The sequence below is a fragment of the Rhinopithecus roxellana genome, chromosome 14 (assembly GCF_007565055.1).
Source record: "Rhinopithecus roxellana isolate Shanxi Qingling chromosome 14, ASM756505v1, whole genome shotgun sequence".
In the NCBI taxonomy this organism is placed as follows: Eukaryota; Metazoa; Chordata; class Mammalia; order Primates; family Cercopithecidae; genus Rhinopithecus; species Rhinopithecus roxellana.
This window is the reverse complement of record NC_044562.1, coordinates 10,076,465-10,096,384: the sequence shown is the minus strand read 5'-3', so window position 1 is coordinate 10,096,384 and position 19,920 is coordinate 10,076,465. Positions and strand designations below refer to the sequence as shown.

The 19,920-nt window shown below is 33.8% G+C and overlaps 1 protein-coding gene across 1 annotated transcript in view; it reads left to right on the top strand.

Moving 5' to 3' along the window:
- Positions 1-19,920, top strand: part of DPP10 (dipeptidyl peptidase like 10) — a 365,506-nt gene that overhangs the window by 332,608 nt on the left and 12,978 nt on the right. Inside the window, exons 17-18 of the mRNA XM_030916466.1 lie at positions 4,238-4,432; positions 5,114-5,168. Coding sequence (XP_030772326.1) covers positions 4,238-4,432; positions 5,114-5,168 — 250 coding nt within the window. The remainder of the gene's footprint in view (positions 1-4,237; positions 4,433-5,113; positions 5,169-19,920) is intronic.

Here is a 19,920-nt window from a genome sequence, read left to right as displayed (position 1 = left end):
ATATTTTATTATATTGTGAACTCATCCATACAGACACATTCAGTGTTGAAGGTATTGAAATAGATGAGGATTCTGCCCTCAAAGACCTTAACTTCTAAGAAAAGTTTGCAGTCTTAATTTGACTCTGCTGCTTGTGTTAAGAAATAGACAAGTTTCATATTGCTATGACCTTTTCACTGCTTAAAATAGATGGAATTGTTCTTTTCACCACAAATTTCAACGAAGTTGTATGTCCCTACTCTCAACCTTGAAACACCCTTCCTACTATGAATCCCCAAAGATTTCTGAGACAGATAAAAAAGCAAAATTGTGTAGAAGGAAAATGAGGGAGACACTCAGAAAGAAACAAAAATAACTAAATCAATTGGAGCTCAGCAATCTTGCACAGCCAATACACACATGAGTCATGGTACCCATTTATTATAAGATAGATGATTTGTCTGTAGTACATCCTCTGTGGTCATCCCTAGCACCCAATGTTTTGCTATTCCTACCTTACGGAATAAGTACTCTTTGCTTAGCTTTATTTGTAAGTCTAGTATTTTCTGCTCAACACTTTGTAAACAAGTAATGCCCCTCATTTTCCTGCACATGCCTGGTTTGTTCCTTATAATGTCAATGATTAGCATGATAATCCATGTTCTTTTAAATGAATGTTGAAATAGATACACCTATACTGTGCACCAAAGAAACAGAAACAACACCCAATTAGATCACAGAAATGGGTTCAAAATCTTTGGTTCATAATGAGTTGATACCACTTCGTGGTCTAACATTTAAACCTTGGAAAGACTAGGTTAAAGTTTAAAATGGCAATTTAGAGAAGAGAGCAGAAGAGCGCAATTGTAGTTTTCTTCCATGGGTGTGGCAATAATGAGTAAAGGATTGAAGGTTTTGTTTTAAAAAATTTGTAGCCATTTACTAATTGTGAGTCTGTAAACTATACCTTATTTTAAACTGTATCTTATAATAATTTATTTGCCTACCATAAAATATCTGACTTAGCTACATTTTAACTAAACATAACTTAGTTGTGAATTTCTAAAATCTCTGTGAACAAGGCAATCTGTTATATATAAATTGGAAAGTTATATATTTTAAATAAACAAAACATTTTACATTGCTTTAGCACTGCTGCCAGAGTTTAAAGGTGAACAATCCTGCCTTAAAAGTTAGTGACACTCTGCTGATCTCCAAGGGTCTGTTGATTGCATTTTTTTAATATCCTTGTAAGGCTTTAAATTTCATTGGTTCAACTAGAAAATGAGAGTACCTCTGACATAATAGCTCATATTACACAGCAATTATGCTTTATCCATAGATATTGTGCATTTAATTATTGTACAACTAGCCAAAATTCTTTACGTAGTTCTCCATTTTTAACTGTAACTCTAAAGAAATATGCTCAACATAAGCAAAATTAACTTCAGATAAAATAGTAAAAAACAGTTTTTATTGTCTATAAATCTAATCATGGTTTTGTTCATTATACTTCATAAAATATTTTCAAATACCTTATGCCAATAATGCTTACAGGATGTCTTCGAGGGAAACAGGATAATATTTTCCATTATTATAGACACAGACTGAGTCCTAGTGTTTCAGTTATTTTTGCCTAAGTTCATAGTGAAGTTGAGATTCAACCTTGGTATTTTTACTCAGCTTAGTATTCACGGGTGAAGTTAATCTTTGGTACCTGTTCTTTGTGAGTCAAAATATTTGCAATAAATCCACAAGCTTCAAAATACAGTGTCTTTATGTCATCTCAAGACTTTTTAAGGCCTTTCAATTTTAAACTTCATCTGAGTCTGTTTTCCCTGAAAAGGTCTACTTCAACAAGCATTGGCCATGTCCTACGCATACTAGAAATTGTGCTAGACATGATGATTCCTGCTAGTTCTCAAATGTTACACAAGCTCTATCAGAATCAACTGGGCAACTGAACAAAAAACAAAAACAAAAACAAAGAAAAACTCAGCAATTCCAGGCTTACTTCTGAATAAAGACATTAGAATTCTAGGTTAGAGCATGGGGACATGGGTAGTAACAAATTTCAGATTATCTGATCAAGAGCCAAGGTTGCATAAACTAAATACATTTTAAAAGAAAATATAAGAGAAAAGAAAAAAATATCTAGGTTGCAAACACTATGGAAAGACAAGGCATATTTCTATTTAATCACTGAAGATCACCATTAAATGAGTGATTTAGAAAAGAACGGAGGAGAGTTGTGATTCATTAATTTCTGTGGCACAGTTTATTTACGGTGTTTCTTTATAATACATCTCAAAATCCACATAACAGAAAACTTACTCCCAAAAGGTTTATTAAATTTTGGAAATAGAGAGTGCATGACATAATGGATCTTAATGCTTAGACCACAGAAGGCATTTATATTAGTTTGCTAGGACCACCATAACTAAATATCAAATATCACTGACTGGGTATCTTAAACAATGGAAATTAATTTTCTCACAGCTCTGAAGGCTAGAAATCAAAGATCAGGGTGCCAGCAGGATTGGTTACTTCTGAGGGCTCTCCTTGAGTTGCAGACAACCACCCTATTTGCACCTCTTCGTATGGTAGTCCCACTGTACCTGTGCACCTCTGGGGTCTCTTGTGTGTCTAAATTTCCTCTTCTTTAATGCGCACCAGTCACATTGGGTTGGGGCCGACGCTTATGGTTTCATTTTAACTTAGTTACCTTTTTAAAGGATGTATCTCCAAATATAGTCACAATCTAAGCGACTGGGAGTTAGGAATTCAACATATAAATTTTGGGGAACACAATTCAGCTCCCAATAGCCTTTAATAATTTTTAGTTGCTCTGTGTTTTGTCTGATTCTCTACTTCTTTATGCAACTTTCTGTTCCCACACAACCCCTGTATCTGCTTGATTTCATTTGTTGCTGAGAGATTTATTTGCTGTAGTGAATCTAATAACCTAGAAGTTTGTTATTGGATACGGTTTGTGTATTGGGGCTTCTAGATAAACATTTACATGTTTATAAATTTACATGTAAATGTTAAACATTTACATGCTCTTAAAAGAGGAAGGCAGGAGAGTTTGATGTTTTTACCTTGAAGAGTGAGTAGGGTGGGAATTTCTCACAGGTTACCCAACTAACAATGGAGATCCTTTTAGAGTTGGATGTTTGAATGCTCTTCAAACCTACACATGCACAACTGCCTGTTGGAACTATACTTAGGTATGAACTTTGACACTCTCTGTGATTGTATCAGAGTTTCATTTTTTTTTACTTTTACTGTGTTCTAGAAAATAAACTAATAAAAATTTTTAAGCTGACATTTTAAAATTGTACCTTCTTTTCCCTCTGGAAAAAACATTCATGCTTTATTATTTGTGTGTCTTTTTTTCCTTCTAGCTTTCAAATGTCTCAAACATACATGTCTATGCTTCTTGCTGTCAACTTTAGCGATAAAAAAAGAATTTTTCTCACTGCTTGTTTAAATTTTCCTCAGTGAGAATTCCACCACAAAAACAAACAAACAAAACAATTCAGGAAATACCAATGTAGTTTTCTTTTTAGTTTAACATTATTTATGGTTGTATATTTTCTGTTAAATTATTATCAATTATTTCATAATTGGTTCTGCTATCAGGCCCTTCAACCCTGTTCTAAAACACTCTGGAAGAAATCCAGTAAAGATAGACCTGCCTACCAACTTGACAGTCATTCTTTAGAAATGCCTTTGGGAAAGTACCATCCATTTTTCTTCATTTTTCCCCATTGAGAAATGAGCTACACTAATTTATACTACAGTGTTAAGTCATACTTTCATTTCATTCAGGGAACTTTTCAATTACAATTTTATAAAGGAAAATACAATTTTACAGAGGAAAATACAATTTTACAAAGGAAAATTGTATTTTTACCTTCAGGTTATCATCAAGAATTAAGAGAATTTTTTTTTTTTTTTTTTTTTTTTTTTTTTTTGAGACAGAGTCTCGCTCTGTCACCCAGGCTGCAGTGCAGTGGCCGGATCTCAGCCCACCGGGTTAGCCAGGATGATCTCAATCTCCTGACCTCATGATCCGCCCATCTCGGCCTCCCAAAGTGCTGGGATTACAGGCTTGAGGCAACGCGCCCAGCCAACAGAAATTTTAATAGCCAGCACAGTTCTTTCCCATTACTTAACTAGTGAATATGAAAGCTAAAATTTCTACCAGATTTTCAATTGCTCTTGTTTTGGTCCAATATGTTGGTATTTCCAGGGATGAAGAACCAGGAGGCCAGTTGGTTACAGATAAGTTCCATATTGACTGGGATTCCGTACTCATTGACATGGATAACGTCATTGTAGCAAGATTTGATGGCAGAGGAAGTGGATTCCAGGGTCTGAAAATTTTGCAGGAGATTCATCGAAGATTAGGTTCAGTAGAAGTAAAGGACCAAATAACAGCTGTGAAGTAAGTGGGTGCACATTTTTCTTCTGTTTTCTATAATGACAGAGTCTAGGTATATACATATAATATTACTAACCCTGACTCAAGGCTTCTATTTTGGTGATTGAGCAATGTTGTAAGGTAATCATAAAGCCTATTTCATTTTTCTCAAGTACCTGTCACCCTTAGTGGTATAATAAAATAATTCTCATATTTCCCCTCTGGAATTAAAATTTACTTTGGATTTATGAAAGTATGATACATTTTAATTATACCACTATATTATTTGTTTACAGTAATCCACAATGTCTGTTATATCCTCAGTTAATCACAATTCTTGAAGTTTCACAGATACCATTACCACACTGGCATGAATGTCTGACCTAAGAAAGTTAGTGGGTTCTTTATAATAGCACACAGAAACCAGATATGATATGGTTCAAATGTAGATGTTGATTCAGTAGGAATGGAATGGGGCCCAGGCTTCTGCATTTATAACAAGCTTTCAGGTGATACCAAGCTACTAGACCATCACTTTGAGTAGCAAGATTTGGGAGTATATGACCCTTATACATGAATAGAGCTACAGTTAGTAAAGCATTTCTAGTCATTAGCTATTGTTTTGGATGTATGCATGCCAAGTATACATTTATATATGCATTTAACTTACAAAGATACAACTATTGTTTTTCTTTTTCATTGCAGATTTTTGCTGAAACTGCCTTATATTGACTCCAAAAGATTAAGCATTTTTGGAAAGGTAAATAGAAGAAATGCTGAATCTACCTTTCTAAGTATATCTGTGTATCTATCTATCCTATTACACATTCACAGGAGGCCAGTTGGTTACAGATAAGTTCCATATTGACTGTAATTCCATACTTACTAACATGGAAAACCTCACTGTAGCAAGATTTGATGGCAGAGGAAGTGGATTCCAGAGTCTGAAATATATGTATGTATCTCATATATATCTCATATATATGAAATACACAATATAATGAAGCATGTATATGTACACATATATGTATTGTTTGTATGTATACATACGTAATTACATGCTTCATTATATTATTATGAATTATATTATTATTATCATTATTTGGAATGCTCACTTTCTTAGATGTTTTCCTTTAAAAAAAAGACACAAAATGAATCTTTCGTATATATCCACTTAACAAATGAGTAAAATACAAATCAGTGCAAATCACGACCATCCTCTCTCCACTTCAGTCATCTGCAGTGTATCAGGCCTTTGCAGTATTCTACGCTTGTTGTCAGCAATATTCGGCAGATAAGTAAAAATATTTTGCGAACATTGCTCCTCCAACATAACACAAACAAGTAAATAACTGAAAGGGCATCCCTAGTAGTAAAGACTCATTTTTCATGTTTTTTTTTTTTTTTTAAAGGAAAACATCTAAGACAGTGATCATTCCAAAGAAATGGAAACCCTAGATATATTACAAAGTAAAACGAAATCCTGTCTCAGACTGCAGCACTGTTAAGCCTAAGGGACGTTGTGCAAGGTGAAGATAGCCAGTCACAGAAGGACAAATACTGTATAATTCTACTTATTAAATGAGATATCTAGAGTGGTTGAGTTCATGTAAACAAAGAGTGAAACGGTGGTTGCTAGGGTTTGAGGGGAGAGGAAAAAGGGAAGTTGTTTTTTAGTGGATATATGATGGATATACAATAATGACAAGAATGTAAACTAGTAAAGTAAAAAACAAAGATAAATAGAGAACAACCAAGCCAGAAAATACAATTCACTGAAAAAAAAAAAAAAAAAAAAAAGAGGGATGGAAGGGAGACAAAAAGGGAGAATAAGAGCAATCAAGGAAGAATTTGAGTGCAAAGGACAGCAAGGTGCTGTCAGTTAGTGATTAGCCATTTTATGAGCTCATCAATTTCTTATTAGAGTTCTTGGAAGTTTTGTAGAGTTTCATACTTGCAAGATGAAAAAGTTCTGAAAATCTGTTTCACAGAAACAAATATGTACCTGACACTACAAAACTGTGTGTTTAAAAGTGGTTAGTAGAGAAAATTCTATGTTATATGTTTTAACACAAACAAAAAAGTACATGCCATAGGGAACATTTTACTCCTTAACAGTCCTGATATATGTAATAATTTACAAATGGTTTAGGGCTTATGTATTTCAATGCTCTACTTACTGTACACATAAATAAGCATAAAGGACCAAAGAAGCTTTTACAAACATGCATGGAAATTTAGAGAAGATTCAAAGGGTTGTAAAATGCCTCATGGAAAACTGGGTTGTGATCAGCAAGTAGAGGGGAAGGAAAAGTCTCATGCAAATGCACAGTATCAGTAAAGGGAGTATGTGTGGAGAACATGAAATGAAGTAGTTGACTGTTATTAGAAGAATAATAAGCAATAAGAATGAGAGGAAGACTGGGCAGAGATGATAGAGGATCTTCCACAGCCACTGAGAAATTAGAAGCTGAGCCTATAAACCATGGAAAAATAACATTCTAGACTTCACATTTATAAGTTCAAAATCTTTTTCCCCAAATCGTCATTGTATACTTGAGGTGCCTCAGAACAAATGACTCTGGAAAACTAAAACAGTGACATAGGATACAAACAAGTAAAAATATGAATGACTTCATCTTAAATAGAAAAAAAAAAAAATCCAGGTCAATCAACAAATATGCATATCGGTGACTGAGTTATAAATTAAAAGTTGACTTTCTCAGCATATAAAAAAACACTGTTTATCTTAAGATTCAGTAGACCTTGTGATTTTTTTTCTTGAAATATACTGATTTCAGATTCAAATTAGGTTATGCTAAACTCATAAAATGGGTGGAAAACAATGTTCTTGCTATACTGATTGCGTGGAAAAATTTGTTTAAAATTGGAACTAGACTATAAAGACATTTGGAGCCATTGCTTTCTTTGTGGGATTAAAAAAATTATTTAGTTTTTAAATTTATGTAATCAATAAAAGACTCTTAAGATTTTGTTTCATTTCTTCTGGAGTCACTTTTAGTACTTTGAAAAGAATATTTTTTCAAAGTACTAAAACTTATATAACTTTTCAAGAATATACACAAACAATAATATATAATATCCTCTAATTATATGTTTAGTCATTTCGCTTGTGGCAGTAATATCCCATTTTGATTTCTATTATGACTTACTAGTGCCTTCTTGGTTTTGCGAGGGCACGATCTTGCTCTCATTTGCACTCACGTTCTTCCTTTATTGTTCTTGCTCTCCCTTTTTGTCTTCCCTCTATCCCTCTCTTTTTTTTTCAGTGAACTGTATTTTCTGGCTTGGTTGTTCTCTATCTTTGTTTTTTACTTTACTAGTTTACATTCTTGTCATTATTATTTTTCATCTACTTTTTATATCCATTTTATTCATCAATGATTAAGTTGAATGTCCAGCTTATTAATTTTTCATTCTTCCTTTCAAATATAAGCATTTAAATTAAAAATCCCTTCGAGATGCTGTCTTGGGTATTTTTCACTGGTACAGATATGGAGTACTTTTATTAACATTTAGTGTAAATATCTCTGTCAGGATAAGTCTATGTCTTGTGAACTGTTCTTATTTTTATTTCAAATTGAATGAAATAATTTTTTGGTACTTTTCTGTAACTTACTGACTATAATTGAAATGTGGCCAAAAAATTGATGAGGATAACAAAAATACTTTGAAATATCAATTGATTTATGAGTTAGGAAGGGAACAATTTTTTATCTTTATCAATCATTTAATTTTGTGTAATTAATTTTTCTGTTTTGCTTGATCCTGATTAGCCATTTTATGAGCCCATCAGTTTCTTAATGGAGTTCTGGAATTTTTGTTTAGTGAATTGTTTTTTTTTTTCTTTGTTTTTTTATTTCAGCAGAGTTTTGGGGACTAGGTGATGTTTAGTCACATGAGTAAGTTCTTTAGTGTTGGTTTCTGAGATTTAGGTGCACCCATCAGCCAAACAGTGTATATTGTACCCAATGCATAGTCTTTCATCCCTTACTCACCTCCCACCCTTTCCCCCAAGTCCCCAAAGTCCATTGAATCATTCTTATGCTTTTGCATCCTCATAGCTTAGCTTTCACTTATGAGTGAGAATATACTATGTTTAGTTTTCCATTCCTAACTTACTTCACTTAGAATAATGGTCTCCAATTCCATCCAGGTTGATGTGAATGCCAATGTTTCGTTCATTTTTATGGCTGAATAGTATTCCATGGTGTGTGTGTGTGTGTGTGTGTGTGTGTGTGTGTGTGTCACAATTTGTTTATCCACTTGTTGATTGAAGGGCGTGTGGGCTGGTTCCAAATTTTTTGCAACTATGAATTTTACTGCTATAAACATGTATATGCAATTATCTTTTTCATATAATGACTTCTTTTCCTCTGGGTAGATACCCAATAGTGGGATTGCTAGATCAAATGGTAGTTCTACTTTTAGTTCTTTCAGAAATTGCCACACTGTTTTCCATAGTGGTTGTACCAGTTTACATTTTTAAAACTTCCATGTGTGCCTAAAAGTGTTAGTGTTACATGTATGTCCATTTAATCAAACATATCCACTTTTATGTTCAAATAATATACTTTTTATTTTCACTATGTCCTGAGAAAAGTGCATTAAAATATCCTTTTATAATGTGAACTCATAAATTTCTCCTTATTAAGTTAATTTTTCTAAGTGTATATTAAGGCTTTTTTTTTTTTTTTTTTTTTTTTTTTTTTTTTTTTTTTTTTTGAGACGGAGTCTTGCTCTGCCACCCAGGCTGGAGTGCAGTGGCCCGATCTCAGCTCACTGCAAGCTCCGCCTCCCGGGTTTACGCCATTCTCCTGCCTCAGCCTCCCGAGTAGCTGGGACTACAGGCGCCCGCCTCGTCGCCCGGCTAGTTTTTTTTTTTTGTATTTTTAAGTAGAGACAGGGTTTCACCGTATTAGCCAGGATGGTCTCGATCTCCTGACCTCGTGATCCGCCCGTCTCGGCCTCCCAAAGTGCTGGGATTACAGGCTTGAGCCACCGCGCCCGGCCCCTATTAAGGCTATTATTATTCAAGTCTTGCAACTACGGAATCATTATATCTTCTGGATAAACTTAATCTTTTGTTGTTTTTATTGGCCAAGTTTATCTCTATTAATTTTTTGCATTAAAGATGATTTTTATATTAAAATTACTATGACAGCCTTTTTTCATTGATACGTGCTTATTATCAGCCTTTCCATCTTATTATTTTCAGTCCTTGTCCTAATGATTTAGGTATGCCCTTTAAACAAAAAGAGAGAGAGAGAAATATGTTTTTATCTTTTTGCCAATTTCTATGTTTTGGTCAAAGATTATATTCGCTTAAATTTCTTCTAATTACTGACAAATTTAAATGTTACTGTTTTCATTATATATGCCCATTATCTGTCATATTATTTTTCTTCTGTCTTCCATTTATTTGAATTGATTATTTTTTCTCTTTCATTCTTTTTTCTAAATATAATTTTGTTTGTTCAATTATATTTCTGAGAAGTATTGTCTTGTATGACTTATAAAATAATTTGTTTACCCATTCACCTATGGATAAACATTTGTGTTGTTTTTAGTTTTGTATATAGTTATTATAAACATGTGTATGCTTGTTTTGTGTAAACATGTATTTTCATATTTTTTTGTAAATACATAAGAGTAGAATTGTTAAGTCACATAGTAATTCCATGTTTATCTGTATAAGGAATTTCCATACTTTTTTGACAGTACTCATACTTTGTATTTTATTTTATAGGAACCATATAAAAGAGTTTCATTTGTTCTACATTTATGCCAACACTTAATATCATCATTCTCTTTAAATCATTCACAATTGATGAATAGAGAGATTTATTTTATTTTCATTTGTAGTTTACTGATAACTAATAATACTGGACACCTTTTCATGTGTTTATTGCTTCATATAGGTATATTTTAACATAACTGATTTGTTGACCATTCAGACTGTGCAACTTTCACTTTCATATTAAAATTTACTAAATCACAGAAAGTATGTCACAACTGCATACCTATTCCTTCCTTCCCCTGTTCATCATTTTTAATTGAGATATAATTGACATACCACAAAATTCATCCTTACATCGTATCTTAACATCAGATAGTAGTATCTTAAAATCAAATAGTGGTAGTTCTTCTGTCTTCTTCTTTTTCAAAATTCTTTTGGCTCATCTAGATGTATTACATTTCTGTATAAATTTTACAATCACTTTGTATTATTTCTAAAGAAAAATATGCCATAGGGATTTCTTATGTGAGTTGTATTGAATCTAGAAATCACCTGGCTTAGAGATAACTGACATCTAAGCAATACTGAAGCTTTCATGTTTTTAAAAGATAATTTTCTTTGGTGTTCTGTTTTTTTCTAATATGTGCACAGTTATAGAGATTTTTAAATTGACCATGTTTAGGTTGTATTGGATTTTCTGAGTCTATGTTTTGGTGCTTTGTCAATTTTAGAAAATTATTAATTTTCTATTAGAATATTGTCATAACTTCTCATCCTCCTTAAACTCTTATTAAAAATGTGTTAAAATCTCACTTTAACATGGTTATTTTATAAACTTTTCTTGGTGCCTTTTGGTATTTAATTCTGTGTCATACTTGCTTCTATAGTCCAATAATTCTCTCTTCATGTGTGACTAATGGTTTTCTATATTCATTGCTTAAATTAAAAAAAAAAAATTGTAACTAGAAGTTTCACTGAGCTTTCTATCAAAATGTTTAGCTATATTTTAACTCCTGCTTTGCTGATGTGTATTTTGTAAGATATATTTAACATCATTATCTGATATTTTACATCTTGTTAAACCAATATCTTTTATTTTTGAGCATCAGTTTCTCTTGCCTCTTTTTTCTGCTGGGTCTCAGTCATGGTGATACTTTTCCTTATGTACTGTATATTTACTCGTAGATGAGCTTATCTTTCTTGGAATTTTATCTATGGAAATTCTTTGATGCTTTTGTTCCTTTTGTATTTATGTGTTAAGTTTTATATTTAATTGTGTATGCTGAATTGGGACCACAAATCCAAACGTAGACTTACAGCTCAAATTTTTAGTCAAGATTAATTATTTATTATTAGCTCAGTACAAGCTCATAACAGGAATAAAAAGCAACACATTTCACCAATCTGTTTTATGCAACATGTTTATTTTTATCACATTTAGACAATCCTTTTGGGATCTAGATTTATTTAGGGTCTCCTTTAGACCCATTGTGGATTTTGTTTACCCCATCCACCAATGAAGCCGTTAGAACAAAACGTCAAAGTCTTTAGCATGTGAATAAAACATTGGTTTTATGCTTTCTTTACTTTTCAAGTTTCCAGCTTTCAGTTTATATTTGGCTTTTGTGGATTTATGAGCTTGATTTTTAGTGTTTGGGGTTGTGCCATTTTTTAAAGCCACCAATTTATATTTGTGTTTTATTTGTTCGGTTGGTTGGTTGGTTTTACTTTGGTAATCTTTAGTTGAAGGACCAAGTGGAGTATCTGTTTCACCTAATGCTGGAAAAGAAACTGCCATAAATATGTTGTTCTCATCAATGAGGCTAAAACAAGTCTACCTTGTAAGATTCTAGGCTAAGTTAAATCTCAATGTAAAAAGTGATGTGATTCATTTGAGATATTCCCTCAAGGAAAGGTAAAATGATTGGCAGCTCTAGTTCTAGGAATTTGCAATTTCTAGCAACTTCTTTTCTTCACACTCACTAATATTTGAATGAATTTCCAGGTTCTGCCTTTTCTCCTTTTGGTCTAAGATTTACCATGTTTTTATGGTGATATATATCTATATGTAGATAGCTAGCTAAATAATTTCATTCATTATTACGGACTTTGCCAGCAAAAACTAAACTTACATTCTGAGATATATCATACTGATATATATACACCTCCATAAAGCTGAAATTATGAAATTTTAAAAAATGCTCAATGTTTTTGTTGTGTGTATAATTTGTTTAGTTTAATTTTTTGTTTTTGAGTATGGAAATATTTAATAAGGAGTTGGGATTTGGGGATGCCTGTGAGGCACATTCTTTTCATTTTTTAAATTTTTTAAAATTTTACTATAAGTACCATGATACACATGCAGAATATGCAGGTTTGTTACATAGGTATACATGTGCCATGGTGGTTTGCTGCACTTATCAATCCGTCTTCTAGGTTTTAAGCCCCACATGCGTTAGGTATTTGTCCTAATGCTCTCCCTTCCCTTGTTTCCCACCCCATGACAGGCCCCAGTGTGTGATTTTCCCCTCCCTGTGTCCAGGTGTTCTTCTCATTGTTCAACTCCTGCTTATGAATGAGAACATGTAGTGTTTGATTTTCTGTTCCTGTGTTAGTTTGCTGAGAATGATGGCTTCCAGCTTCATCAATGTCCCTGCCAAGAACATGATCTCATTCTTTTTTATGGCAGCATAGTATTCCAGGGTGTGTATATGCCACATTTTCGTTATCCAGTCTATCATTGATGGGCATTTGGGTTGGTTCCAAATCTTTCTAATCCATTCTAATCAGTATTTTCTAATGATGTAAAGTGATTAAGGAATAGACTGATAGTATTTCTAAGAATATTCTTTGGTCAAACAATATATATATTTTTGGACAATACTACTACCTGTTTTCTATGTATTAAAATGTTAGTCCTGTAAATACCAGGAAAGCATTGATTGAATTAAACCTATTACATGGATACTAGAGGAAAAGAGAAGAGACAAACTTCAGTCAGTATAAAAGCATAGATGTCAACTTTCGTCTTTTTACATGCAATTTTATTTCAATATTTCACAAGTATTCACTAAATTCTAAAAGTTGAAACTATTACGTAAAATTGATCCTAATGATATTTCAATTGTATTTACTGTTATTTTCTTTCCAACTGCACTTTCTGCAATATAGTTTAACTGAAATCTCTTTGATTATAAGCATGCCTTCTACCTTTCTACCTCAGTATCTTTGTTCATGCCTTTTTACTTTTTTTTCTAACAGCCTCCAGCCTACATACTGCTTTAGAATTCTCTTATTAAGCCCTATGCAGGTGTCCCTTCCTACATTAACTGTCATGCGCGTTCCTGTGAAGAGACCACCAAACAGGCTTTGTGTGAGCAATAAAGCTTTTTAATCACCTGGGAGCAGGCAGGCTGAGTCCGAAAAGAGAGTCAGCGAAGGGAGATAAGGGTGGGCTGTTTTATAGGATTTGGGTAGGTAAAGGAAAATTACAGTCAAAGGGGAGTTGTTCTCTGGCGGGCAGGAGTGGGGGTTACAAGGTGCTCAGTGGGGGAGCTTTTTGAGCCAGGATGAGCCAGGAAAAGGACTTTCACAAGGTAATGTCATTACTTAAGGCAAGGACCGGCCATTTTCACTTCTTTTGTGGTGGAATGTCATCGGTTAAGGCCGGGCAGGGCATTTTCACTTCTTTTGTGATTCTTCAGTTACTTCAGGCCATCTGGGCATGTACCTGCAAGTTACAGGGGATGCAATGACTTGGCTTGGGCTCAGAGGCCTGACATTAACCATCCGTTCAATCTCTCCCACTAGCAAATACTATTCCCTCCTGTGTACTCATAGAACACTTTTTGGTAGCTTCTTGAAATTATTATACCTGTATGTAATGTATTACATTCATTTGTTTTCTGCTTTCATTTCTGAGTCACACTGTATGCTTTGTCAAGGTAGTTCAGTTTTATTTGATTTTTTCTTGCAGAGACATTTGAATTGAACTTATTTCATAATCTTTCTTTAATTTGGAATTCCCTCTCCCTCTAGATATCCAAACTTTATCCTTTTTTCAAACTCCAATTCAAACCTTTCCTATTCTTAAAGTCTTTACCTCAGTTTCATCACACAGAATATCCCGTAAATATCAATGAAGTCAAGTTGATTGAATATATTATTCAAGCTTTTTGTTTCTTTACTGATTTTCTGTCTACTTTTTCTATCAGCTAATGAAAGAGGGTGTTGAAATCTTTGGCTATGCTGTAAGGCAAAATTACAACAATTTAGTCTAAAAATCTTAATTGCTTTATTTGCAGTTCTAGAATGAACAACGCTTCATTCCATAAAATAGAAAAAGTGTCCCAATGAGCTGGGCAGAAGAGGCTGGTTTTATAGATAGAAAAGAATTAAAGAAAGAAGTAACAAAAAATAAAAAGCAGATCGGTCATTTCAAAGTTGCTTTCCTTATAAAGCAGGAACAGTAGAAAAAATAACTGGTTAACATCAGGTCACTTGAGGTTACACTTTGTTGTTAGTATTAAAGCAGAGGAAACTTCATTATCGTGCTGATTGAAACTGGCCTGTTTGGGAAATTAGGCTGTTAACCTCTGACTACTGCTTTCTAGGAAGGTCAAGTAACAAGTCAGTTTGGGTTTGCTGACATGGAAAGTCAGCATGAGTAGCTCCATTTTGATTTTTAGTCTGGTCTGTTGAGCCTAGTGCAGTAGCTTAGTTCAAAACAACGACTTCCTGTCATTTTTATTTAAAGGCTATAGTTGTCTGTTTGCCGTTTCCTACTTTCAGTTCTATCAGTTTTGGCTTCATGTATTTCCATACTCTTTTATTGTATAGATACATACATGCTTAGGATCATTATTTCCTCTTGATTAGTTAACCTCTTTTTTGTTAAGAAATGACCTTCTTGGCCGGGCATGGTGGCTCACGCCTGTAATCCCAGCACTTTGGGAGGCCTAGGTGGCCAGATTACGTGAGGTCAGGAGTTCAAGACCAATTTGGCCAACATGGTGAAACCCCATCTCTACTAAAAATACAAAAATTATCTGGGCATGGTGGTAGGCACCTGTAATCCCAGCTACTTGGGAGGCTGAGGCAGGAGAATTGCTTGAACCCAGGAGGCGGAGGTTACAGTGAGCAGAGATTGTGCCACTGCACTCCAGCCTGGGCAATTTTATTTTTGGTTATATGATTTCCTTTGAAATATTTTTTGTCAGATATTAATACAGCCACTCCATCTTTCTTTTGATTATTGTAAACATGTTATAAATCTTACTCCATTATTTTTCTTTTTACGTATTTATGTATTTATATTTATGTATTATGTATTTATATTTAAAGTGTATTTCTCATAGGCTGCAAAGTGTTGGGTCCTGCTTTTCTATTCAATCTGACAGACTCTGCACGTGAAATCTCTAGATTTTAAATAATTTATTTAGCTCTTTCACTTTTAATATGATCATTGTTATTGTTGCATTAAGGTCTATCATCTTGCCATACACTTTCCATTTCTTCTGCTTTTAGTCTCTTTAAAATTTTGTCTAGTGTGCTTTATATTAAAAGAGCATTTTTAATAATTAAATTTGCTTTGTTATTTGTTAATTATAACTGGTTTTTGCATTATTTTGATGTTTCCTTTGTGGTTTATAATGTATATTTTTAATTATTTAAAGTTGTCCTCCTGTGATATTATTATTTTACTTCACTCTTCAAGGTAGTGAGCTGTAAACAGGCCAGTATTTATGTATGTATTTATATATGTATGTGTACATATATACACATGCATATTATATATGTATCCATGTACATGGATATATATACATACATATGTATATTTATATATATGTACATATATGTGAAATGGAATATATCAGAGGAGGGCAACTGTGTGTGTGTGTGTGTGTGTGTGTGTGTGTGTGTGTGTGTATGAGCTCAACAGTGGTATACTTCTGTTTCTCTATTTCCAACCTTTATGCCATAGTTATCATACATTTTATGCTACATGTTATAAATTCCAAAATACATTGTTATAATTTTTGCATTTAAAAGTCAGTTATTTTCATTTTTATTTTATTTTATTTTTTTGAGACGGAGTTTCGCTCTGTTGCCCAGACTGGAGTGCAATGGTATGATCTCGACTCATTACAATCTCCACCTCCCAAGTTCAAGCAATTCTCCTGCCTCAGCCTCCCCAGTAGCTAGGATTACAGGTGTGGGCCACCACGCCTAGCTAATTTTTGTATTATTAGTAGAGATGGGGGTTTCACCTTGTTGGCCAGGCTGGTCTCAAACTCCTGACCTCAGGTGATCCACCAGCGTCGGCCTCCCAAAGTGCTGGGATTACAGTCATGAGCCACTGCACCCAGCCTAAGAGTGAGTTATTTTTAAACAAATTTAAATACAGCGTTTAAATATTTATATATTTACCCATGTAACTATCAATTTCAGTGTTCATCGTTTCCTTGTGTAGATACAGATTTCCACCTAGTCTCACTTTTTCTTCTGCTTGAAGAACATCCTTTAAATTACCTTTTACTCCAGGTGTGCAAGTAATATATTCTTCCAGCTCTAATGTGTCTTTATTTCACTTTAATCTTTTAAATATTTTATTATTTTCTAGTCAAAAAATTTAAGGTTGACATTTCTTATTCTATACTGTAAAGATGTTTACTACTTTCTGGTTTGCATTTTTTTCAATAAGAATTTGCCATCATTCTTAACTTTCTTCTTCTGTGTACAATGTATCTTTTCTGTCTAGATGCTTTTAATAATTTTTCATTGTGATATGCCTTGGTATAGTTTTCTTCATATGTCTTATGCTTCAGGTTATTGAATTTCTTAACTATCTAGGTTAAGTGTTTTTAACAAATTTGGAAAACTTTTAGTTGTTATTACTCCAAATATTTTTTGTGGTCCACTTTTTCAGGGATTATAAATATATGTAGATTGGGCTACTTGAAGTTGCCCCAAGCTTACTAATATGCTTTTAAAAATTTTCTTAAAAAGCACGTATTTCTTTGTATGTTCCATTTCAGATGGTTCTGCTATGCCTCAACTTCATTCTTCAAGGTAGCAAGCTGTAACAATCCTAGGATTGATGTGTTTGTTTCTCATCATTCAGGGATCAGCGTCCTTCATCGCTCAATGTCCAATGTCCTAAAAACTTCTATTTTATATATTTTGTCTATATTTTTAGTTATTTCATGTGGGAGGATAAATCTCATTTCTGTTGCTTCATCACATTAGAATTATATACTTTTAAATAAAATAAATTGTATGTTTATTAACCATTTTATATATCTCTTTTTGGATTGTCTATTTACCCATTATATATGCTTAGTTTATGTTGACTTCTGGTATATATGAACATGTATTTGTTTCCTTGTTGACATACTAAGATTTTGCTATTTTAAATATAGCAGTCTCTATTCACACTTGTTTGAAATATTTCTTCAGCTTCTTGAATTTTGTTAAAATTTGCATAAGATGAATCAAAAAACTGAGATTCTAAAACTTAGCAAACTCTTCTCAAATGCTTTCTTGGGTAATTTCTTCTAGTGATTTTATTATTTAGATGTCCTGTATCTATCAAAAGGCTAAATGAGTATTTATTATGTTTTCTCTTTATTTATCTGAGTTTAATAGAGATGAGAGAGATGCATAGCACTTGTGATGGATGGTGAGAATTTACTTGTATAGTTTCAAAGAGCTAGCCAGTTTCCTAGCTCCATTGGTTGACTAAATCAAAATCATTAACAGTGATACCCACTAAGTATTAAGTTCTCATTCATTTCAGGGTTTATTTCTGTTGAATTCTGTCTTTCTGTTCTCACGCTAATCTTACAGTCTTTCAATGATAACATGCTTCATTATAACTCATTTTAATATTTTTAAAAGATATTTTCACTCTTCTCTCTTTGAAAATATTCTTGGCTCACCTGTCCTATTATCTTTGTTTTTTCCAAATTCCCCCAAATATTCAACTGGAATTTTTTTAATTAAAATTTGTTTCAACAGTTATAATAATCTAAGAATTAAAATAGTCACAAGGTGTAGCTTTCATCTCAGTCAGACAATATGCACAGTACATTTCTTTTATTTCTTTTTTTATATACCCTAGTAGAATTTTATAGCTTTCTTAAAATATGCCAAATTTCTTTCCTGCTGTTTTTATTGTTGTGCCCGAAGTCGCGAGACCCCAGTAAGTGACCACCAGAGTCCAGAGTCAAAGCCAAATAGCCGGGGTCGCTTTATTACGAGTTCGAACCCGGACCTCTCCGCTTTATACAATGGCAGGTAAAGAGAGAGGCCCCGGCTGCTGTTTTAGGGTTTCTTTTATAGCGAGGGACAAACAAGTCACAGAGAAACAGTAGTTACAAGCTTATTATTGGTTAACATTTAAAGTTGAACATTCGGCAGTTTCTGGCTGGTTCCCGCCTTTTTCGCAACCTCAAACGGCTGGGGGTTTTCCAGATAAGTTGTTTGTGTAAGCCCGGGGGGTGGTCACATGCATGTATGTTTAGAATTTTTCCCTTAGGGGCTTTCTAACTCATTATTTCTAAGTATTGCTTATTATTTGTGTGTTTTAATTTTTATTGTAAATGGTGTCATTTTCTCAGTGTTATTTTCTAACTAGCTTGTTGGGATAATGGAAAGGTTATGATAATAGCATATGTAGCTTTTAACTGGCCATGCGTTTATTGCTTAGTAATTATGAGTATGACTTGATTGAAGACATTAAGCTACTTTAGTTTGAATAATTATCCTCAGGACCTAATGTCATTTAATATATAATAATTTTATTCTTTTTTCTTTTAAGAATTCTGTGTAAGTGCTAAATATAAAACAAAACTCCTAGAAGCAAAATGTTATTGACATAGCTTCCTTGAAAACAGTAATCACAGCCAGGAGCAGTGACTCATGCCTGTAATCCCATCACTTTGGGAGGCCGAGGGGGGTGGAGGGGTGGATCACCTGAGGTCAGGAGTTCGAGACCAGCCTGGCCAACATGGTGAAACCCTATCTCTACTAAAAAAAAAAGAACAAAAATTGGCTGGGTGTGGTGGCGAGTGCCTGTAATCCCAGCTACTCAGGAGGTTGAGGCAGGAGAATCACTTGAACCCAGTAGGCGGAGGTTGCAGTGAGTCCAATTCATGCTACTGCACTCCAGCCTGGGCAACAAGAGCGAAACTCTGTCTCAAAAAAAAAAAAAAAAAAAAAAAATAGGCCGGGCGCGGTGGCTCAAGCCTGTAATCCCAGCACTTTGGGAGGCCGAGATGGGCGGATCACGAGGTCAGGAGATCGAGACCATCCTGGCTAACACGGTGAAACCCCGTCTCTACTAAAAATACAAAAAACTAGGTGGGCGAGGTGGCGGGCGCCTGCAGTTCCTGCTACTCCGAAGGCTGAGGCAGGAGAATGGCCTAAACCCGGGAGGCGGAGCTTGCAGTGAGCTGAGATCCGGCCACTGCACTCCAGCCCGGGCGACACAGCAAGACTCTGTCTCAAAAAAATAAAATAAAATAAAATAAAATAAAATAAATAAAATAAAATAAAATAAAAAAATAAAAAAAAATCACAAGAACTGAAATTAAGTTTGTCTTATAAACATTTTTTTAGAACTGACATAACTGTAATTACCAAAAATTAATTCATCCAACAAACATTATTGAATGTGCACTGTGTGCCCCGCACTTTTTTTGAAGTGTTGGAAATACAGTGGTCAAAGAACAGAAGAAAAGTCTTTCTT